The sequence below is a fragment of the Panulirus ornatus genome, chromosome 23, assembly GCF_036320965.1.
Source record: "Panulirus ornatus isolate Po-2019 chromosome 23, ASM3632096v1, whole genome shotgun sequence".
Lineage (NCBI taxonomy): Eukaryota > Metazoa > Arthropoda > Malacostraca > Decapoda > Palinuridae > Panulirus > Panulirus ornatus.
Genome location: NC_092246.1, coordinates 21,634,114 through 21,654,046, shown reverse-complemented (window position 1 = coordinate 21,654,046; position 19,933 = coordinate 21,634,114). Strand labels below are relative to the sequence as shown.

At 37.5% G+C, this 19,933-nt stretch overlaps 1 protein-coding gene across 1 annotated transcript in view; it reads left to right on the top strand.

The window, feature by feature from the left end:
• Vps52 (vacuolar protein sorting 52) overlaps positions 1–19,631 on the top strand; it is a 35,782-nt gene extending 16,151 nt beyond the window's left edge. The window contains exons 7-14 of the mRNA XM_071676781.1: positions 3,490–3,622; positions 6,001–6,189; positions 7,955–8,110; positions 8,330–8,484; positions 12,107–12,194; positions 15,598–15,801; positions 16,343–16,520; positions 18,319–19,631. Of these exons, the coding sequence (XP_071532882.1) occupies positions 3,490–3,622; positions 6,001–6,189; positions 7,955–8,110; positions 8,330–8,484; positions 12,107–12,194; positions 15,598–15,801; positions 16,343–16,520; positions 18,319–18,584 (1,369 nt within the window). The 3' untranslated portion in view covers positions 18,585–19,631. The remainder of the gene's footprint in view (positions 1–3,489; positions 3,623–6,000; positions 6,190–7,954; positions 8,111–8,329; positions 8,485–12,106; positions 12,195–15,597; positions 15,802–16,342; positions 16,521–18,318) is intronic.
• The last annotated feature ends 302 nt before the right edge of the window (positions 19,632–19,933 follow it).

Below are 19,933 nucleotides of genomic sequence, written 5' to 3'. Positions count from 1 at the left end.
TCTTGTGAATGGTTATTGAGGCAACTCCAATCTCTTAATATGCAGCATTATATCTTAGTGCAAACAATGATGATTCAGATTTTAAACATTTATTCTGGCAAACGTTAAACAGATATGTAGGGTTCTTAAATGGATGTTTGGAGCAAAGTTTTTAGGAAGTCTGTGCATTTGCAACTATTCTGTAAGGAAATGTAGATTATGGAAATGATAAGAAAATTTGCAGAATAGTAGTATTCTATATTGTAAATGCAAAATTTCAGCAAAGTAAGACTTAACTAGTTTTGTCCTTGTCAATAACATGTCTCAGTGAATCATAGTTAGATTTAACCCTCATGGGACTCTTGCCTTACTGACAAGGTTACAGTGCTGGTACTCTAGTAGTACAGGTACTTGTACAGGTTGCCTTCTTTGGGCCTTGTTTAAACTAGATGTGCCTTATTGGTATTTAGGGATGCCATTTTATGTATTGAGAGCATTAAGGCATGTGTTAGCTACTAAGAAAAGTCTATTGTGTATAGTTAAAAGAGAGATGGACTACTTTCATTGCATATTGCTTAAGAGTGTTATATTTTAGTCTTGCCAGAGGAAAGGTCTACAGTTTCTCATTTTAGACTTTGCAGCTGTGGCATTATGTTCCAGCTTCATACCTATCTTCATTTTATGAATAGTTTTATAAAGGGAACAGGGGCTTTCTAATCTAACTTGATTATTTCATGCCTACTCAGTTTGCATACTAAATTGAATTATTTTGTGGGAATTGTTTCTGTATCCGTATTTCCATACACACATAAGATGCCTCCACTGCACTGAGTCTGCATTAGTTGATTTTATCCCTTGAGAAACCCTTGGCTTTGAGGAGCCCATTTATTGAGTGTGTCTGTCTCTTCTATGGTCCTCCCCCTCTCCTTGTACCTTCATTCATATTACCATGTCATTTTCACCAACCTCTTGTTTCACATAGTGTTCACCATGGGCATGGCCTAATTATGATATGCTTTTTGTAATGTAACTCTCTAGTACCTCCCTACTTCATGTATCTTCCTTGCTCTGATATTATTTATGTTGCCTTTTTTCCTAATCTTGGGTAGGTGAGATATCATCAAACATATGTAATCCATTCTGATACAGTAAACTTATTTGTTAAAACAAATATTCTTTATATAGAAGTGAAAATTTTTAGCTCTAGAAGGTAATTTGAAGTATCAAAAGTACTTCCAGACTTGTGCAACTGAAGTCTTTAAATACATTCTTTTGTTTTTTCTTGTCAGCCACATTCTCAATACTCCAGTTACTGATGAGCATTTTATGCAGCAGCTCAAGGCCCTCAACCAAAAGAGCAAGTTTATCAAGGAACAGAATTTCAGAGGTTAGTTGTCTATTTCAGGTCCCATGATTTAGTGAGATTACTTTACACTGTGTGAACTGTACTGTAGCCCGAAAAACAGAGATAAGAGAATCTGCTGTGTTTTAGAAATAGAAGTTTACAAAATATGCCTTTTTCTCAGTTTTGAAAATTCAAAAAAGGAAGTTTCCATTCATGATATATTGTGCAAAAACAATAATAGTCCAGGTCAAGGCTCAGAATTCATAAGGTGTGAGGTATTGGGTTCATCTTGTAAACAAACAAGGTTGGCAGGCTGTATTCAGTGTCTTTGAAGAGCCAGACAGATTGTCAAGTTAGTGCCCTGAACAATTTTTTTTTTCACTTAGATACCACCATATAAAAGTAAAATGTACAAAGGATGTTAGATTCTTCTTTTATAAACTCTTCTCTCAGTGCAGCTCTTTTACCGTATATTACAGTATGATTCTTTTTTAGCAAACTTCCTCTCTTGCCCTCAGCTTAATTAGCAGATTATCAGGCAGGTTGACTTTCCTCCTTGCTCAGTGGAACTATTTCCAGAGGACGTTGTGAAAGCTTTTTTTTATGGAAACATCATTAATTTCTTCCATTTATAGTGTTATGACAGTGCTTGATAAGTCCCTCAGTGATTTAGTTTCCCAGGTGTAACCCTAGTGCATGCTGATTCTCATCTTTACTCACTGGAAAATAAAAGGGTCCTAACTTTGGTTTGAGTAAAGTATCTTAGCCGTAATAGGCTTAGTCAGCTGACAGTTTTTAATAAAACTTTCCCCTGGAGTTTTCTTTGCAGGGAACATTGACAGGACTTGGGTCTACAAGGTTGCAGTATTTCATGGTTATGACTGAGAAACTTTTGTTGGTCTTGAGGTTTTATATTCCATGTTCAAGAGCAGTAATTCTCAGCAGGTAAATTGTTAAGATTTCCTGGCTTAGGTTTTACATTAGGACATATGTTTTAACAAAATATTCCTTAAATAAGGCCTATCTGCAGCTCATGTATTGCAAAAGTGATCAAATGAAATGCTTGATTGAGGACTCACTGGGCTTATGATGGTGGATGATTACTTGAATGATAGATCTCATCACTGTGATCTGCAAACCTTGGAAGATTCAGCTGTGCTGAAGGGAAGCCTCCCATATGGTTCTTCTCAAAAGAGAGTTAATTTTGAGTTGCTTGTTCTTTTGTAAATACCTGCAGATAATTCTTGTAGTGAACAGAACCTCCTCCCCTTTGAGGTGCTTTGGAAAGTAAATGAAGGTGAGAGCAAGGAAGGGAGCTTGCTTTACGAGTCATCTTGAGGCCAGTGAAAAGAATGTTTTTAAGTTACACTCATCCCTTGCCCCATCTCATCACCTGGCATACCTTCCTTCTTTGGACACTGCATAATTTTCCAGTGACCATAAGTTGTCATGGAATAGCATGACTGTCAACTGAGCAGGAGAATATGTGGTGACAAGGTGGTCATGACTTCTAAGCTCAAGATTCAGAATTCTTATAAGTAGATTTTTCAGGCCACCCTTGGGGCACATTATAGCTGTTTTTCTTCTGCATGAAGTATGATTGTGGCAATTTCAGTTCTGTAGTTATGCATTTTCAGTACCTCATGTAATCTAACAGCTTATGAAAACTATATAACATAATTTTGATTGGCTCAAAATGTTATGTACATACTGGATCATCCATGCTCTGTCTGATTGTTTTGTGTTAAACTGAAGAAATAAAATTTTACTAGACAACTTTTTCATGACACATGTACAGATGCCCACTCCTGCCAAGATGTTCAAGATATTGTAGACAAGCTTACTGTTAAGGCTGTTAGCAAAATTCGGGAATATTTACTTCAGAAGGTGTATCAGTTCCGGAAACCTCTATCTAACTACCAAATCCCACAAAATGCAATGATTAAGCACAGGTAGGAGCCAGTTCTTCTTATCGAATCTTTTTAGACACTAGTTGATTTAGTTTGTTTAACATAATAGTTGTTGATTGGAATAGTCACCATTTAGTGTATGACCCTTTCCATTATTTTATACAGATTAATATTTTATTAGACTGCTTTATTAATCATGATTTCTTTCCTAAATCAAGCTTTTGTACTCTAACATAGTAAAATTATATTTTGCAGGTTTTTTTTTGAATTCCTTCTTCTGCATGCAAGAACAATAGCTGCTGAAATTCATGATGAATATGTTGAGACGATGAGCAAAGTCTATAGTTCATACTTCCAGTCTTACACAAAACAGCTGTGGAAGTTACAGGTTTGTTTTATATCGGTTTTTACATAAAGTGATGTTAACCCTTTAGCTGGCACAGATTTCCTGGATTTTTTTTTTAGGGGAAAAGTTTCTCCCTTGCGAAAGAACAGCATGTAAGAATAAGAAAACAACAAAGAGACAAGTGAAATAAGCCTCACCTACCCTTGGATTGATGAAAAGTGGTGGGAGTATACTTACTGAAAAAAGATTGACCAAGAGGATATATGTGTCTAAGGTGGAGGGAACGAGGAGAAGTGGGAGACCTAATTGGAGGTGGAAAGATGGAGTGAAAAAGATTTTGAGTGATCGGGGCCTGAACATGCAGGAGGGTGAAAGGCGTGCAAGGAATAGAGTGAATTGGAACGATGTGGTATACCGGGGTCGACGTGCTGTCAATGGATTGAACCTGGGCATGTGAAGTGTCTGGGGTAAACCATGGAAAGTTTTGTGGGGCCGGAAAGGGAGCTGTGGTTTCGGTGCATTATGACATGACAGCTAGAGACTGAGTGTGAACGAATGGGGCCTTTGTTGTCTTCCTAGCGCTACCTCGGGCACATGAGGGGGGAGGGGGTTGTTATTACATGTGTGGTGGGGTGGCGATGGGAATGAATAAAGGCAGACAGTATGAATTATTTACATGTGTATATATGTATATGTCTGTGTGTGTATATATATGTATACGTTGAGATGTATAGGTATGTATATTTGCGTGTGTGGGTGGGGTGGGCCATTCTTTCATCTGTTTCCTTGCGCTACTTCGCTAACGCAGGAGACAGCGACAAAGCAAAATAATAATAACAAAATACTATTTACTTAAACAGTAATTGTCAAACAATGGTGACAACTAAAGAGCCTTATATTTACATATCTTTTCACTGCTACTGCTAACATCCAGTTCTTCAATATCAGTGTTTTACCTGCTCCATACATGTTATCATCAAATATGTTTATTGGAATCAATAGAGTCCTCACTGCTATGAGGCAAATGCTGCTTAATTTCATGTGTAGACATTAGTTTGGTATCAATCATCTTTCCTGCATAAATGTAGTGTAAAGAGGCCTTTGGCATCTTACCCACCTTCATAGATAAGCTGAAATTTGATTTAAGCTGTAATTCGATTTGTAGCTCAAAAAGCACTAAATGTAAATCTGCATGAGGTCCCTTTTATGTAGCACTAGATCTGTGATAGGTCTGGTTAAAAAGTTATGTGTAACATCATACAGTTCATTTTAAGAGTGGAGACTAGAAGGGCCAACATTCATAAGTTGATGCAGTGTCTTCCTTCATATACAAATTAGATATCTTTTTGCTGGACTCAACATTATTAACTGGAGGATGTAATAACTAAGTGGCTTTCATCAGCTTTGAAATGAAATGAATTGATGGCTAACAATTTTGATTCATGGAAACCATTGACCCCAAATGAAGGCTGAGAATGATCATGACAAATTTTTCATCAGCAATATGTGGTGTATGTTCTGGAAGGAGTTGAGTGAGTGAGTTCAACAGTAATTTTTGGTGTGGGAGATCAAATCTTATCGTAGGGAATGTGAATGCAGAAGTAGGTGATGTGACAATTTAGGGTATGTTTTGGGGGCATGGGATACCCAATGTAAATAGAAATAGTGAACAGCTTGTTGAGTTGTGTGCTGTAGAACTGATGTTGGGAATACCTGGTTTGAAAAATAGGTGCATACATAACTATGTGAGTAAGGGGTGTTATGAGTGAACAGGTGTTGTTGGATGATGTGCTAATTGGGATGCAAAGGAGTGACTGTTGGATATAAATGTACAGAGAGGAGCAGCTGTTGGGTATTTTAATTACTTATTGGTGGCGGCCAAGTGTGAAAGTTGGTAGTGGCTTTAGGAAAAGAGGAAATGACATCGATGGGAAAATAGTAAGGAAAATGAGTGAACTCAAAAAAGAAATTTGTGTGCAGAGATAGATACCAAGAGAGATTTAGTGAAGATACTAATTTTAGTGCAACTGTAAAGCTGCAGGAGCCCTTTTAAGATTGATAATTGCAATAGTCATATTAATGATTACAGATGATAAACATAGGCTAAGGTGTGGATGTCATTAGAAATGATAGATAATAAGAAGTAATAGATAATATGAATAATAGATGATACAGTGATAATGCTAATGATAACACTAATTCTCATGATAAATGGCACAAAGGTAAGAATATCAGAAATACTATGATTTAGAGGTTTGTCTTCATGACATTTATACCTGAATATACATATGAAACCTGTTTTTGTTAGATTAATAGTGGATAATTATGAAGAACTTTAATGTTTCATTGGTCCTCTGATAGTGTTATGTCTTTTTTCTTTTATATTGATATTACTTCTTCATGAGATATTAACTTTGCAGTATGAGGAAGGAGTGACCCGTGATGACCTTATGGGTGTTGAAGACTCACGAGCCAACAGCTTCTTTACCAAAAGCCTGAAGAGCCGAGGGACTGTGTTTACCTTAGGCACCCGAGATTCAGTGCTATCCCCAAATGGCCTTATTCAGGACATTATTGTGCCTCACACTGCTGGCAAGGGTGAAGCCAAGGTTAGAATATTGTTTATATGTGTAATTTGTGAAATATTTTGATGACAAAAAGTCCTTATGAAAGAAAGCCAGGTCTTAAGTTGAAATAAAAAGGGAAAATCATCTTTGGGATGCAAGATAGACTGCACACCATACTGAATATATTGAACAAATATTATAGTTCCTCTTGGTAATTACAAAAGCAAACGTATGTGTGCACACACACACACAGCATGGTTTTAGGGGAAGTAGGTCATGTCCCTGCGTGTCGTAGAAGGCGACTAAAAGGGGAGGGAGCGGGTGGCTGGAAATCCTCCCCTCTCGTTTTTTTTTTGTTTTTTTTTTAATTTTCCAAAGAAGGAACAGAGAAGGGGGCCAGGTGAGGATATTCCCTCTAAGGCCCAGTCCTCTGTTCTTAACACTACCTCGCTAATGCGGGAAATGGCAAATAGTATGAAAAAAAAAAAAGGTCATGTGTTATGAACCTCTTAGATTTCTACAAGGGAGTAAGCTCTGTCTTATACAAAAAAGGGAGATGGTTTGTGTGATTGTTAAAAAGCATTTTAAGTTGTACCACATGGAAGGCTGATTAAACAGTTAAAACACCATCAAAGAATGTGGAGATTCCTTCAAAGGATAAAAGATTGTCTTTTCAAAATTGGTTGAGGTCATCAGGAGAGTTCCACAGGGTTCTGTTCTAGGATTGTTTCTCTTCTCGTTCAGTGTAAATTACTTGCCAGTAGGTTTGTTTGCAGATAATGCAAAGGTCTTGATGGAAGTGAAAAGCCTGGAGGATTGCATCAGCCTGCAAGGTGATCATGACAAACACCAAAGCTGGTCTGAAACATGGTTGATGAAGTTCAACTTGATTAGATGTAATAAAGGTGGGTCACAGCAAAAGAAGGCCTTGTTATGATTGTCATCGATCACGAAATAAGATGGGAACTTTTGTGTGAAAATGACTTAGGAGTCAACATTGACCCTAGCCTGTTGCCTGTTTCCTACCTTTGGAGAATAGTTTAGAAAACCAATTGTCTGCTAGTGAACATTAGAACTGCATGCAAGTTCATGGATAAAGAAATAAATGAGGATGTTGGATGTGTTGGAAATGAAATGTTTGAGGACAGTGTGTGGTGTAAGATAGTTTGATTGATGAAGTAATAAAAGTGTAAAAGAGAGATGTGGTAGTAAGAGTGTAGTAGGGAAAAGGTGAAGAGGTGTGCTGAAATGGTTTGGACATATGGGAAGAATGAGTGAGGAAAGATTGACAAAGAGGATATATGTGTCAGAAGTGGAGGGGACAAGGAGAAGGGGGAGACCAAACTGGAGATGGAAAGATAGAGTGAAAAATATATCGAGTGCTCAGGGTCTGGACATGCATGAGGGTGAAAGATATGTGAGGGATAGAGTGAGTTGGAACATTGTGGTGCAAAGGTGTTAACATGCTATCAGTGGGCTGTGCCAGGGCATGCAAAACAGCCATAGGAAACCAAGGAAAAGTCTGTAGGGCCTCGTTGTGGATATGGGACTGTGGTTTTGGTGCATTGCACATGGCAGCTAGTAAATGGAGATGAGTGAATAAGGTTTCTCTTCATTTGTTCCCGGCACTACCTTGCTAATGCAAGAAACAGCAAGCAAGCATGAAAATGTATATATTTCTTCCTTCCTTCCTTAGGAATCTCTTTCAACATTATGAGGATCCTGCAACTGTCAGGACAGTAGACATGCAGTGCTTTTGATTACTTTTATTTACTTTGCTGTGTAATTCTGTTTGATATTTTCACAGTATGCTTTTGAGGTGCTCTTCAGAAGTCAGCAGTATGCACTGATGGACAATGGTTGTCGGGAGTACATCTTTCTCACCGAGTTCTTCATGGTTCGAGACAGTGATGCTTTGAAACTCTTCATGATGGTGATGGGCAAAACTTTGCAGCATATACAGGTTAGGTTAGGTTATATATTACGCTTAGTATATAGCACAGCTCTAAGATGGTGTGTTTATATACCATTTTAGTTGGTTCTCCTGAGATATTTTCCATATTCTTAAAATCTCTCTTGGAACTGAACAGTCCTCGCAAAGTACATAGTTTCTCTTGTATTATTGCAATTTTTGGCCTATGTTTATAATGTATTAATGTATGATCACTTGATTTTTTTATAGAAAGAAGTTTGTGGTGTGGTTATGGGGTGCTATGACTCAATAGCACTTTATTTGTGTGTCCACCTTATTCATCAGTATAGACTTTTGTGTCACAAAAGAGCAGTTCCCGCATTAGATAATCACTGGGAACAGTTACTTCACATGATATGGCCCAGGTAAGGAACAGTTACTTCACTTGACATATCCCAAGTAAGAGATATTTTTCTTTAGAATCTAATCAGAGTAGCATATCAGTTGATAAGTTATTTGTAGAAGGAAATTGTATACTTGTCATCTTGCTTTGAAAGTTATTGCTTTTGGATTCACTTGAATTTGCGTTTTGGTAATGGGAGATAAGAATTCAACCTAAATAAAAACTGAGATGCATGGTTTGTTTATACTTAACATAAAGTTTTAAAGTTTGATATTTTCAGAGTGGCTTAGTAGTACTGTGAACTACTAATCATTAGTCATAAACTAGATTTATTAGATAATTAGATTTGATGATTTAGATCTAATGGATATATTTTAGACAAAGCTTGTGAATGTAAATGAGAGTGGATTGAAGATTGATTGGATTTGTGGTCAAAAGTATGTAAACAAGAGAGAGGATTGAAGACTGATTGGATTTGTGGTCATAAGGATGTAAACAAGAGAGAGGATTGAAGATTGATTGAATTTGTGGTCAAAAGTATGTGCAACAAATGTGAAAGACATGGTGATGTCTGAGGGGTTGAAGCTGGAGTTCAAAAGGTTTACCTACTTTTCTTCTCCCCATTTGCTCTTTCAGAATTTTAGAGAAATATTTACCTCTCACATCCTTGAATTTGATACTACTTAAGGAATTGCATAGTACAAAGATAGTCCTCGGTTTAAAGGTGTCTTTTATTGAGTGTCAGTACTCTCAGGTAAAGGAAGTCGGTTCAGTATTGATGTAGATCTGTCACCCCTTAACACATTTTTAGGAACTCAAAGGCTCTAGGTGGAATTCATGTCAATATCTTAGATTATTCCCTGCTTCAATGAGTGACCTATTTAGACATGAAAAATACTTGTTCATTTGATTTCATTCATTGAAACTTTATATATTACTTTTCCTTAGAAGGAAGAAATTTATGTCTTCCCAGAGATCTTTGTAACTTGTGGTTTAGGTTCTGTTACTTGGACTTTCATCACATTTAAGAAGTTCATAGAAGCACTTTGCCACAGCTAGGTGATTACATTTTTCTTTGTAGATGACATTTTGATTTTCAGGATCTCTGCCTTATGCTAAAGTAACTTCAGTTTGTTTCCTCTTTGTGAGGAAGTGAAATATATAATAGTTTTCAGCCTTATTTGTGTAAGTCTTGCTGTTTCCTTAGCCAGGCAACATATGATTTGATTAGGATGTTCTTGTGGTCAGATTTTAGTGTTGGAAGGAATGTTTTTGACAGATTTGTCCTCTCCTCAGTTCCTTTAATTCCATCCACAGGTTAAAGTTTCATCATCTCATTTGAGAGAGCCTTGGGAGTTTAGATATTTTTCAAAATTTCTGCAGCTTTAGTTTACATGAGCTAATATATTGATTATGGTATATTACATGTGGAGCTAACAAGTGAATATTTTCTGTAGTTCTGAGGTCGTGCTGTCACTATTTGTTTCCTTATATTCCAGGTAAGGTAAATATTGTAGATTTGCCTGAGAAGAAACCTTTTTCCTGGAATGGAAAGTGCTCTGGCAGGTATATTTGTTATCTAAATGCAAAATCTTTGCAAAAAATTCTTTAAGTGCAAGTATGAACTGACCCACTCCATATCAGTGGGACCAGAAAACTAACTAGAAAATTGTATTTTATGTTTTTGTCACAACAGTAAACATTAAATTTTGAGTAGTGCATTTGATTATATATGTTCATAGAGTTAGAATACCCAAAATTGAATTAGTACCAGTTGAAAATTAAATGTGACCTGGGCAAAAATTTGAACTTTTAGTTGGATATGTTATTATCCCCAAGACTCTTTCAGCATGTATAAAAGCAAATGTTTTGATTTGCTACCATTGGCTGAAGTACTTCTGTTATTAGTAGACTAAATATTTGATGAACACATTTTAAATACCTAATTACCTTTCTTGCTTTATCTCTGTAGTGTCAGAAACATATGATCGATGACCTCTTGTACACATCCAAAATCTAGCTGTCATGTGTAATGTACCAAAACCATATACCACCATCCACGGTTAAGCTCAACAGATTACTCCATATGCTTCATATGCCCTGACACAATGATGGCATGTTGCATTTCATTAACCCCCCTGAATGTTCCACTGCAGTAAGCTTTTGCTCATTTCATATTTTGTACATGAAAATCTTCACTAGTAGGTAGTAGATGGTAGGCAGCCAATGACCAGTACCACCCACTTGGGTATTGGGAGGGTTAGTGACATCTGCTTAATGAGCCAGCACTTCAGAGGATGTCAAGTTGCACTCCTCTGACCCAAGTAGTTGTCTTTTCTTTCTGCTTCACTAAACATGTGGACTACTGTCATTTTATCCACAAATGTACAGTCTCTCCTTGTCATACATAACACTTGACAGCATTTAACTCACAGCTCATTCTTCATAATTTGAGTTTTTCCTGTGGTGAGCATGATGTGCTGTCCCAACCTTTTGGCAAAATGGTAGGAGCAGTTGGTGGGAACATTTAAGCTGAAGGATTAGGTAGAAGTAGTTGGTAGGAGCATTAGATAGTAGTAGTCAGTAGGAACATTAGGTAAGAGCCTCGGCAAGCGCTACACTAGAGTAGCCCACTGCCAATTGCCTGTTAAGAGTGAGGCACTAAGGCTAAGAAGCAGCACTAGAGTTCACTTGTTATGGTGACTCTGTTGCTATGGCCACCCCTCTGAGGAAGTTCCAATTGGAACAGGTGTCAGAGACATAGATAGATGGATAACATATCTTCACTGTGGTTTTTTCACTTTACTGATTTTCTGTTTTCTCTTTGTCCACTGTGACTTTATATTCTTTTAGATGAGTTTTGAAATCCTCACACTTTCTTGACTTTTTTCTCAGGTGTTTTCAAGGTGTACATAGCTTCTCAGTGGTGGCATATGGAGAGTTGAGTGGTTCCTCATGAACATGGTGTTGCTTGAAGGATATATGATGCCTCATTGGCCACTAAATCAGTTCATAGAAAGGATGACAAAGGAGTCAAATTGAGGGTCATAAAGGAAGTGGTAGGCCTGAATTAAACTGGGGAAGGCAGGGTCATGGGAGATAGACTAGTTGCTGTTTGTAGTTGACATGGTTCTGATAGCAGATACCAGGAAGAAACTGCAGAAGCTGGTTACAGAACTTTGGTGAGTATGTAAAAGAGTATGTTGCATGTAAGTTTGGTGAAAAACATGGCAGTGAGGTGCAGCATACATGTAAGATAGATGTTTTAGTGTGAGTTTATATGGGGAGGACCTGGAGAAAGTGGAGTACTTTAGGTACCTGATAGTGGACAAGACAATTGATGGAACCATTGGGGCTAAAGTGAGTCACAGGGTAGAAGAGGTGGTAAAGGTCGTTAGTGCACCCAGAATTGTATGGAAGGAAAGGTCAGTGTCTGTAAGTGCAAATAATCCCAGTAGTGTTGTTTGAATGTATCACTTGGTCATTTACAAAAAAGAATGGAAAAGGGTGGAAACATACATTTCCTAAGGACAAAGGATATCACTTATACTTCAGATCCTATTTTCTTAAAAGGTTTGTTAGAGCAGATATGATGAAATAAGTTTTGGTTAGTAATGTGTTACAAATGTGTCTTTTGTGTCCAGGTTTGAATATGTTGTGAAAATGAACATACAGAGCATTCAAGAGTGTGATCCATCGAAAATGGCAAATCTGGATATGCGACCTCACTATGTAAGTTGAGTTATAAAGAAATATTTTTGTCCTATTGATATTATTTTTGCTTTGAATATTTTGAAATCTTTTTTCTGTGTAAATCTTTTAATTTAAGGATTTAAAAACCAAAGGAAAATTCTGTAAATTGAGGTATATAAGCTGCTAAACAAATTCTTTTCTGTATAAGTATAACTTTGATTGCAAAAGTTAATTGTAATATTGTTTAACACCTTGTCTAGACCTTTAAAGTGACTTATTAAGCATCCAGTATTATTTTTTCAATGCAACAGCTATGTTTGTTACCAAAATAGGTAATTTGTTATACATTCTCCTTGCTCCTTTAATCACCGTATTCAGTTGATGGGTGATTTGAATGCAAAGGTGAGTAATGTGGCAGTTGAGGGAATAATTGGTATACATGGGGTGTTCAGTGTTGTAAATGGAAATGGTGAAGAGCTTGTAGATTTATGTGCTGAAAAAGGACTGGTGATTGGGAATACCTGGTTTAAAAAGCAAGATATACATAAGTATACGTATTTAAGTAGGAGAGATGGCCAGAGAGCGTTATTGGATTACGTGTTAATTGACAGGCGCGCGAAAGAGACTTTTGGATGTAAATGTGCTGAGAGATGCAACTGGAGGGATGTCTGATCATTATCTTGTGGAGGCTAAGGTGAAGATTTGTATGGGTTTTCAGAAAAGAAGAGTGAATGTTGGGGTGAAGAGGGTGGTGAGAGTAAGTGAGCTTGGGAAGGAGACTTGTGTGAGGAAGTACCAGGAGAGACTGAGTACAGAATGGAAAAAGGTGAGAACAATGGAAGTAAGGGGAGTGGGGGAGGAATGGGATGTATTTAGGGAATCAGTGATGGAGTGTGCAAAAGATGCTTGTGGCATGAGAAGCGTTGGAGGTGGGTTGATTAGAAAGGGTAGTGAGTGGTGGGATGAAGAAGTAAGATTATTAATGAAAGAGAAGAGAGAGGCATTTGGACGATTTTTGCAGGGAAAAATGCAATTGAGTGGGAGATGTATAAAAGAAAGAGACAGGAGGTCAAGAGAAAGGTGCAAGAGGTGAAAAAAAGGGCAAATGAGAGTTGGGCTGAGAGAGTATCATTAAATTTTAGGGAGAATAAAAAGATGTTCTGGAAGGAGGTAAATAAAGTGCATAAGACAAGGGAGCAAATGGGAACTTCAGTGAAGGGCGCTAATGGGGAGGTGATAACAAGTAGTGGTGATGTGAGAAGGAGATGGAGTGAGTATTTTGAAGGTTTGTTGAATGTGTTTGATGATAGAGTGGCAGATATAGGGTGTTTTGGTCGAGGTGGTGTGCAAAGTGAGAGGGTTAGGGAAAATGATTTGGTAAACAGAGAAGAGGTAGTAAAAGCTTTGCGGAAGATGAAAGCCGGCAAGGCAGCAGGTTTGGATAGTATTGCAGTGGAATTTATTAAAAAAGGGGGTGACTGTATTGTTGACTGGTTGGTAAGGTTATTTAATGTATGTATGACTCATGGTGAGGTGCCTGAGGATTGGCGGAATGTGTGCATAGTGCCATTGTACAAAGGCAAAGGGGATAAGAGTGAGTGCTCAAATTACAGAGGTATAAGTTTGTTGAGTATTCCTGGTAAATTATATGGGAGGGTATTGATTGAGAGGGTGAAGGCATGTACAGAGCATCAGATTGGGGAAGAGCAGTGTGGTTTCAGAAGTGGTAGAGGATGTGTGGATCAGGTGTTTGCTTTGAAGAATGTATGTGAGAAATACTTAGAAAAGCAAATGGATTTGTATGTAGCATTTATGGATCTGGAGAAGGCATATGATAGAGTTGATAGAGATGCTCTGTGGAAGGTATTAAGAATATATGGTGTGGGAGGCAAGTTGTTAGAAGCAGTGAAAAGTTTTTATCGAGGATGTAAGGCATGTGTACGTGTAGGAAGAGAGGAAAGTGATTGGTTCTCAGTGAATGTAGGTTTGCGGCAGGGGTGTGTGATGTCTCCATGGTTGTTTAATTTGTTTATGGATGGGGTTGTTAGGGAGGTGAATGCAAGAGTTTTGGAAAGAGGGGCAAGTATGAAGTCTGTTTTGGATGAGAGAGCTTGGGAAGTGAGTCAGTTGTTGTTCGCTGATGATACAGCGCTGGTTGCTGATTCATGTGAGAAACTGCAGAAGCTGGTGACTGAGTTTGGTAAAGTGTGTGAAAGAAGAAAGTTAAGAGTAAATGTGAATAAGAGCAAGGTTATTAGGTACAGTAGGGTTGAGGGTCAAGTCAATTGGGAGGTAAGTTTGAATGGAGAAAAACTGGAGGAAGTAAAGTGTTTTAGATATCTGGGAGTGGATCTGGCAGCGGATGGAACCATGGAAGCGGAAGTGAATCATAGGGTGGGGGAGGGGGCGAAAATCCTGGGAGCATTGAAGAATGTGTGGAAGTCGAGAACATTATCTCGGAAAGCAAAAATGGGTATGTTTGAAGGAATAGTGATTCCAACAATGTTGTATGGTTGCAAGGCGTGGGCTATGGATAGAGTTGTGCGCAGGAGGGTGGATGTGCTGGAAATGAGATGTTTGAGGACAATGTGTGGTGTGAGGTGGTTTGATTGAGTAAGTAATGTAAGGGTAAGAGAGATGTGTGGAAATAAAAAGAGCGTGGTTGAGAGAGCAGAAGAGGGTGTTTTGAAATGGTTTGGGCACATGGAGAGAATGAGTGAGGAAAGATTGACCAAGAGGATATATGTGTCAGAGGTGGAGGGAACGAGGAGAAGTGGGAGACCTAATTGGAGGTGGAAAGATGGAGTGAAAAAGATTTTGAGTGATCGGGGCCTGAACATGCAGGAGGGTGAAAGGCGGGCAAGGAATAGAGTGAATTGGATCGATGTGGTATACCGGGGTTGACGTGCTGTCAGTGGATTAAATCAGGGCATGTGAAGCGTCTGGGGTAAACCATGGAAAGTTGTGTGGGGCCTGGATGTGAAAAGGGAGCTGTGGTTTCGGGCATTATTGCATGACAGCTGGAGACTGAGTGTGAACGAATGGGGCCTTTGTTATCTTTTCCTAGCGCTACCTCGCACACATGAGGGGGGAGGGGGATGGTATTCCATGTGTGGCGAGGTGGCGATGGGAATGAATAAAGGCAGGCAGTGTGAATTGTGTGCATGGGTATATATGTATGTGTCTGTGTGTGTATATATATGTGTACATTGAGATGTATGGGTGTGTATGTTTGCGTGTGTGGACGTGTGTGTATATACATGTGTATGGGGCTGGGTTGGGCCATTTCTTTCTTCTGTTTCCTTGCGCTACCTCGCAAATGCGGGAGACAGCGACAAAGCAAAATAAATAGATAAATATAAAAAAAGTGATATTGATTTTCTTCTGTTCACACTGACGTATGATTAAGAAAGACAGGTATATTGACATTGTTCATTTATAGATCACACGTCGTTATGCAGAATTCAGTGGTGCAGTGATGGTTCTGCATGAAAAGTTCCCACTTGAAGGTGTCGATGGCCTTATGTTGCAACTCCAGGATGAAGTGGAGAAAGTCATACTGAAAATGGCTGCTGTTTTTCACAACCGAAAAGACCAGCTTATTTTCCTCATCAATAATTATGATATGATGTTATCAGTACTATCTGTAAGTTTTCATTTTATATTTTATTTACCTAAATGTATGAAATTAATACGGTAGTAGCCAATTTATATGATAACTTTCTTTTATAATATAAGCCCAAGCATAGACAGTAGGACAAGATAGGCTACTTGTCTTACAAATATTGTACTCAAGCTTAAGAAAAAAACCTTAACTCTGTTCTTGTGGAAAGACCAAAAGGACCTCAGGAGAGGCTAGGTTAGTAAAACTCGTCACCAACATTGGGGAAATAGCCTGTGAAAACACTCACAAATCTGAAGCATGTGGGAGGTAATTGTTCAGCAAGCTGTTACATTTCATTACATTACAGATATAGACAGGTAAAGTAAAAGAATGTAATGCAATAGTATAAGAAAAAAAATAAAGCACCCTATTAATAATGGTGTTGGGGTTGAAAGTATGTAACACATCAAAAAAATAGGCTTCTGATATGAATAGCTGTATGAATTATATGCAGATTGTGTAGTGTTTAGTCACAGATGTCAGTTTTTACAAAAATTGCACAATTGTAAATGTGGCATTTCAGGAGAAGACACGTGAAGACAGCCGTGAATGTGAACATCTGAAGGAGTTACTTGGTCAGCGCACTGCAGAATATATAGAAGAGGTGCTAGCACCGCATTTTGGTGGCATGCTTACATTTGTAAGGGAAACTGACCATTATATTGCGAACAGCAACACTGAAGCTTTAAAGGATTATGAAAGTAAGTGTTTTACATCCTTGTTTTTGGTTTGTTAGAATATTGTAAGAGGAATGCATAAGATGTTCTGGGAGTCAAATAATGGATGGAAATGATATTCATATATTTTCAAACTTGACATACTGTTTTGTGTATCACATGCAGCTTTTGTCTTGACAGTCTACCTACAAACTTGCTCCAGATGATTTTTGTCATAAGACTCTAGAATTCATTGAAGAATTTACTTTATAATCATTTGCATCACTGATTTTTACTGTTCACTGCTGTTAACATCCAGTCCTCTCCTTTTTTGAATTTCCCTTTTGTGTTTACTTTACTCTAAGTATTTTATATTGTCTGTCTTTAAATAAACAGTAACTTGTCTCATATGATCATTCATTTCACAAAAGTACTCGTACCACTTAGATCCTTTGGTTTTGTCCCTTGATAACTAACACATTTACCCTCAAATTGGGAAAGTAGATTCACAACTAAGGTTGACTTTTTTTTCACTGAGGCAAAACCATCAGAAATATTCTCCCTTCTTAAGAAAGATGTTTCCCTGGGAAAGTTTATGCTTCAGTAATGCCTCATTAAAATGACACTTCCCAGACATCTTTAGGAGACAAGTAATTGGAGATAATGTTTATTGTTGGTTACCTTTAGATTTTACCAATCTAAGTTTAGACTTTCCTTCTTCTATTTGATTTGCATGGCACCATTACATGGCAAGTAAGGGATTTGTTCACAGTGTTATCTTTGAACTTGAGTAGGAGCATGTTTTTGAGCAAGAATTCTCTCTTGTCTTTCAAGTCTCGCACACTCAACCCATTTATCCAAGAGAATTTGGCACACATTAAACTGACCATTGAGCGTTAGAGACAGAATGCATGGAAAGCTGGGGTGGGGGAATGTGGTGGCATGATGTCATGTTTAGGAAATGGATTTACACATTTAGCAAGTGATGTACAGCTGTATTTTTTGATAGTTTTGTCTCATCATCCTTCAGAACTCATTATGGTTGCCTTTTTTGAATACTTTAAGTGTGACTGGCATTTCTTTGTTGTTTGTTTACCTATCTTGCTGATGTTAACCAAATTACTTTAGTAGTTTTAAAGGAGAACTACATGGGAGAAGGGCTAGTTGACTTTTTCAAATGTCTGCCAGATTGCTACAGTTAGCAAACTAGAACTGGAACAATGATACTTTATATGTTCTTTTCTCATATTTTTGCCTTCATTCGGTCCTACTCAGCTCATAGTACATCCCTTCCTTGGTTTTACACCTATTGCATGAAAGTATATGTGCATTGCCTCACTTTTTTCCTCCAGAATCAAAATAGTTTTCAAAATACTTTCAAAATACTTTCCACTGTTAGCTGAATTCATCTCTTTCTTATAACATTACAGTCAGATCTGCATTCCATAGTAATACCTCATTTTCTTTTTTCTATCTATCTCTATCTCTGATGCCTGTTCCCTTCTGAAACTGCTTCAAGAGGGTGGCTATGGTTATAGAGTCTCCGTAACTGGCAAACTTCAGTGCCTTTTCTTAGCCTTTAATGCCTCACCCCTAACATGTCTAGGGCAGTGTTTGCAAAGGCTCCTACCAAATGTTTATACTGACTACTTCTACCTGACACTTCTGCTCAATGTTCGTACTGCTACTTCTACCTGTTGTTTTATATAAAGCTACTACCTAAATATTCCTTCCTACAAATAAAAATAATAGTCAAAATAACAATAGATTTTCTAAATTGATTGAAAAAAACCATGTAAATTTTAATGGATATATATTAATACCTTTACTTTATGTGTTTCAGAAAAAGTAGTGCCACTGGTCAGATCATTTTCATCAACATGGAAGAAATCAGTTGAACGACTGAACAATGAGGTGATGCAGTGCTTTACAAATTTTCGCACCGGAACAGTAGTGCTGCAGCGTGCTCTGGAGACTCTTATCACAGCCCACCATACATTTAATCGTATTCTGAGTCACCAAACCTTCCAACACTTAAACATCAAGGGAGATATTGTAAATTCACATCATTTGATAGTTGAAGCAAAGAAATATAAGCCAACATTTTAGATTATTAAATAAGAGAGAGATTCTGTGCAGTTGAATAGTGCCATTTCATGCTAACCACAACTAAATTGGAAGGCAGGGTTAAATTAATGTAGTCATCAGAACAAAATGAGATGTTGGAATATTGGTTATATTGTATGTATTACTTCATTTATTATTTTTACTTGACAAAGAAGAAAGACACATGATTCCATGTTTTTCCAGTTAGGGAGTTGGACCAGCATGGTGTTGGTTAAACTGTCCAACTTACATACTTGCTATCATTAAACATCTGCTAACTTAAGGCCAACACATCATGTCTTGTAAAAGACCTAAGTGAGTAGCCTCAATTTCCCTGAGTGGGGTCAAGCAGCATCCCTTTCCAGGATACAGCTCCCAGCTTGGTTAAGATTCATCTACGAGAGAGAGACAAGATGTAATGGAGAGATATTGTGTTAAGCAAATTTATGAAGGATTGGTATGCTCTAGTTAATTTCATTCAAGTGATGGAAAGGGAAACTCACACCTCATTTGTTGATTCTCCAGTTGTGATTGCCAAGATTGTCTAATGTCCTATTTTTGAGGGGAAAGTAAACTCTATGAAAACACACTGTTGTTGGGTGTGTAGATCTGAAAAAGTTTAAAACTTTTGTTTCTTTTAATCAAAATTTAGAGATTAGTAAAAACTATTCATTACAGACACATTACAGTTCACCCTTGGCTTGTAAATTATATAATTTGAAATACAGCAGTGATGTTCCCTTACTGCTGTATTTACATTTTAGATCCTAGATACTCTCAGATAAGTCATCTAACAGTCCATCATCCTTAGAATATCTGCATCAATGTGAACTGAGGGTATGAGATACAGTGACACTTTTTATCAGAATTTGTCTTCTGCCTTTAAAGATTAACTCTTTAAGAGACCAGATGTTTCATGGTTTTATGATAAAATAATGAAATTTTGAGGCCACATTGTGATTAACCTGATACACCCCATGTGTTTTTTAGTAGATGCATTTAAGTTAAAGCATCAGTTACATGTAATAATCAATAAATTAAACTTTTGGTCAGATGAATGAATATTATAGAACACAGAAATGTCTTAGAACTCTCTGGAATGTTGGGGAAAAAGGTTATTTATTTGAGCTTTAGGCTTATTTATGTCCAGGATAAATAAGGCCATCAGTGTCAAGCTCTATCTTGCAACTGTAATCAAGATAATTTTAAGACCATATAAATTCTCACTGTACATGTGGCCCATAGGCATTAAGAGATTTTTTGTATAATGAAGATTTTCCATACTACAGGTTATCAATTGTAAGATTACTGATGAAGCCTCTGAACCTTCATAGAAGATATCTCCAGCAATG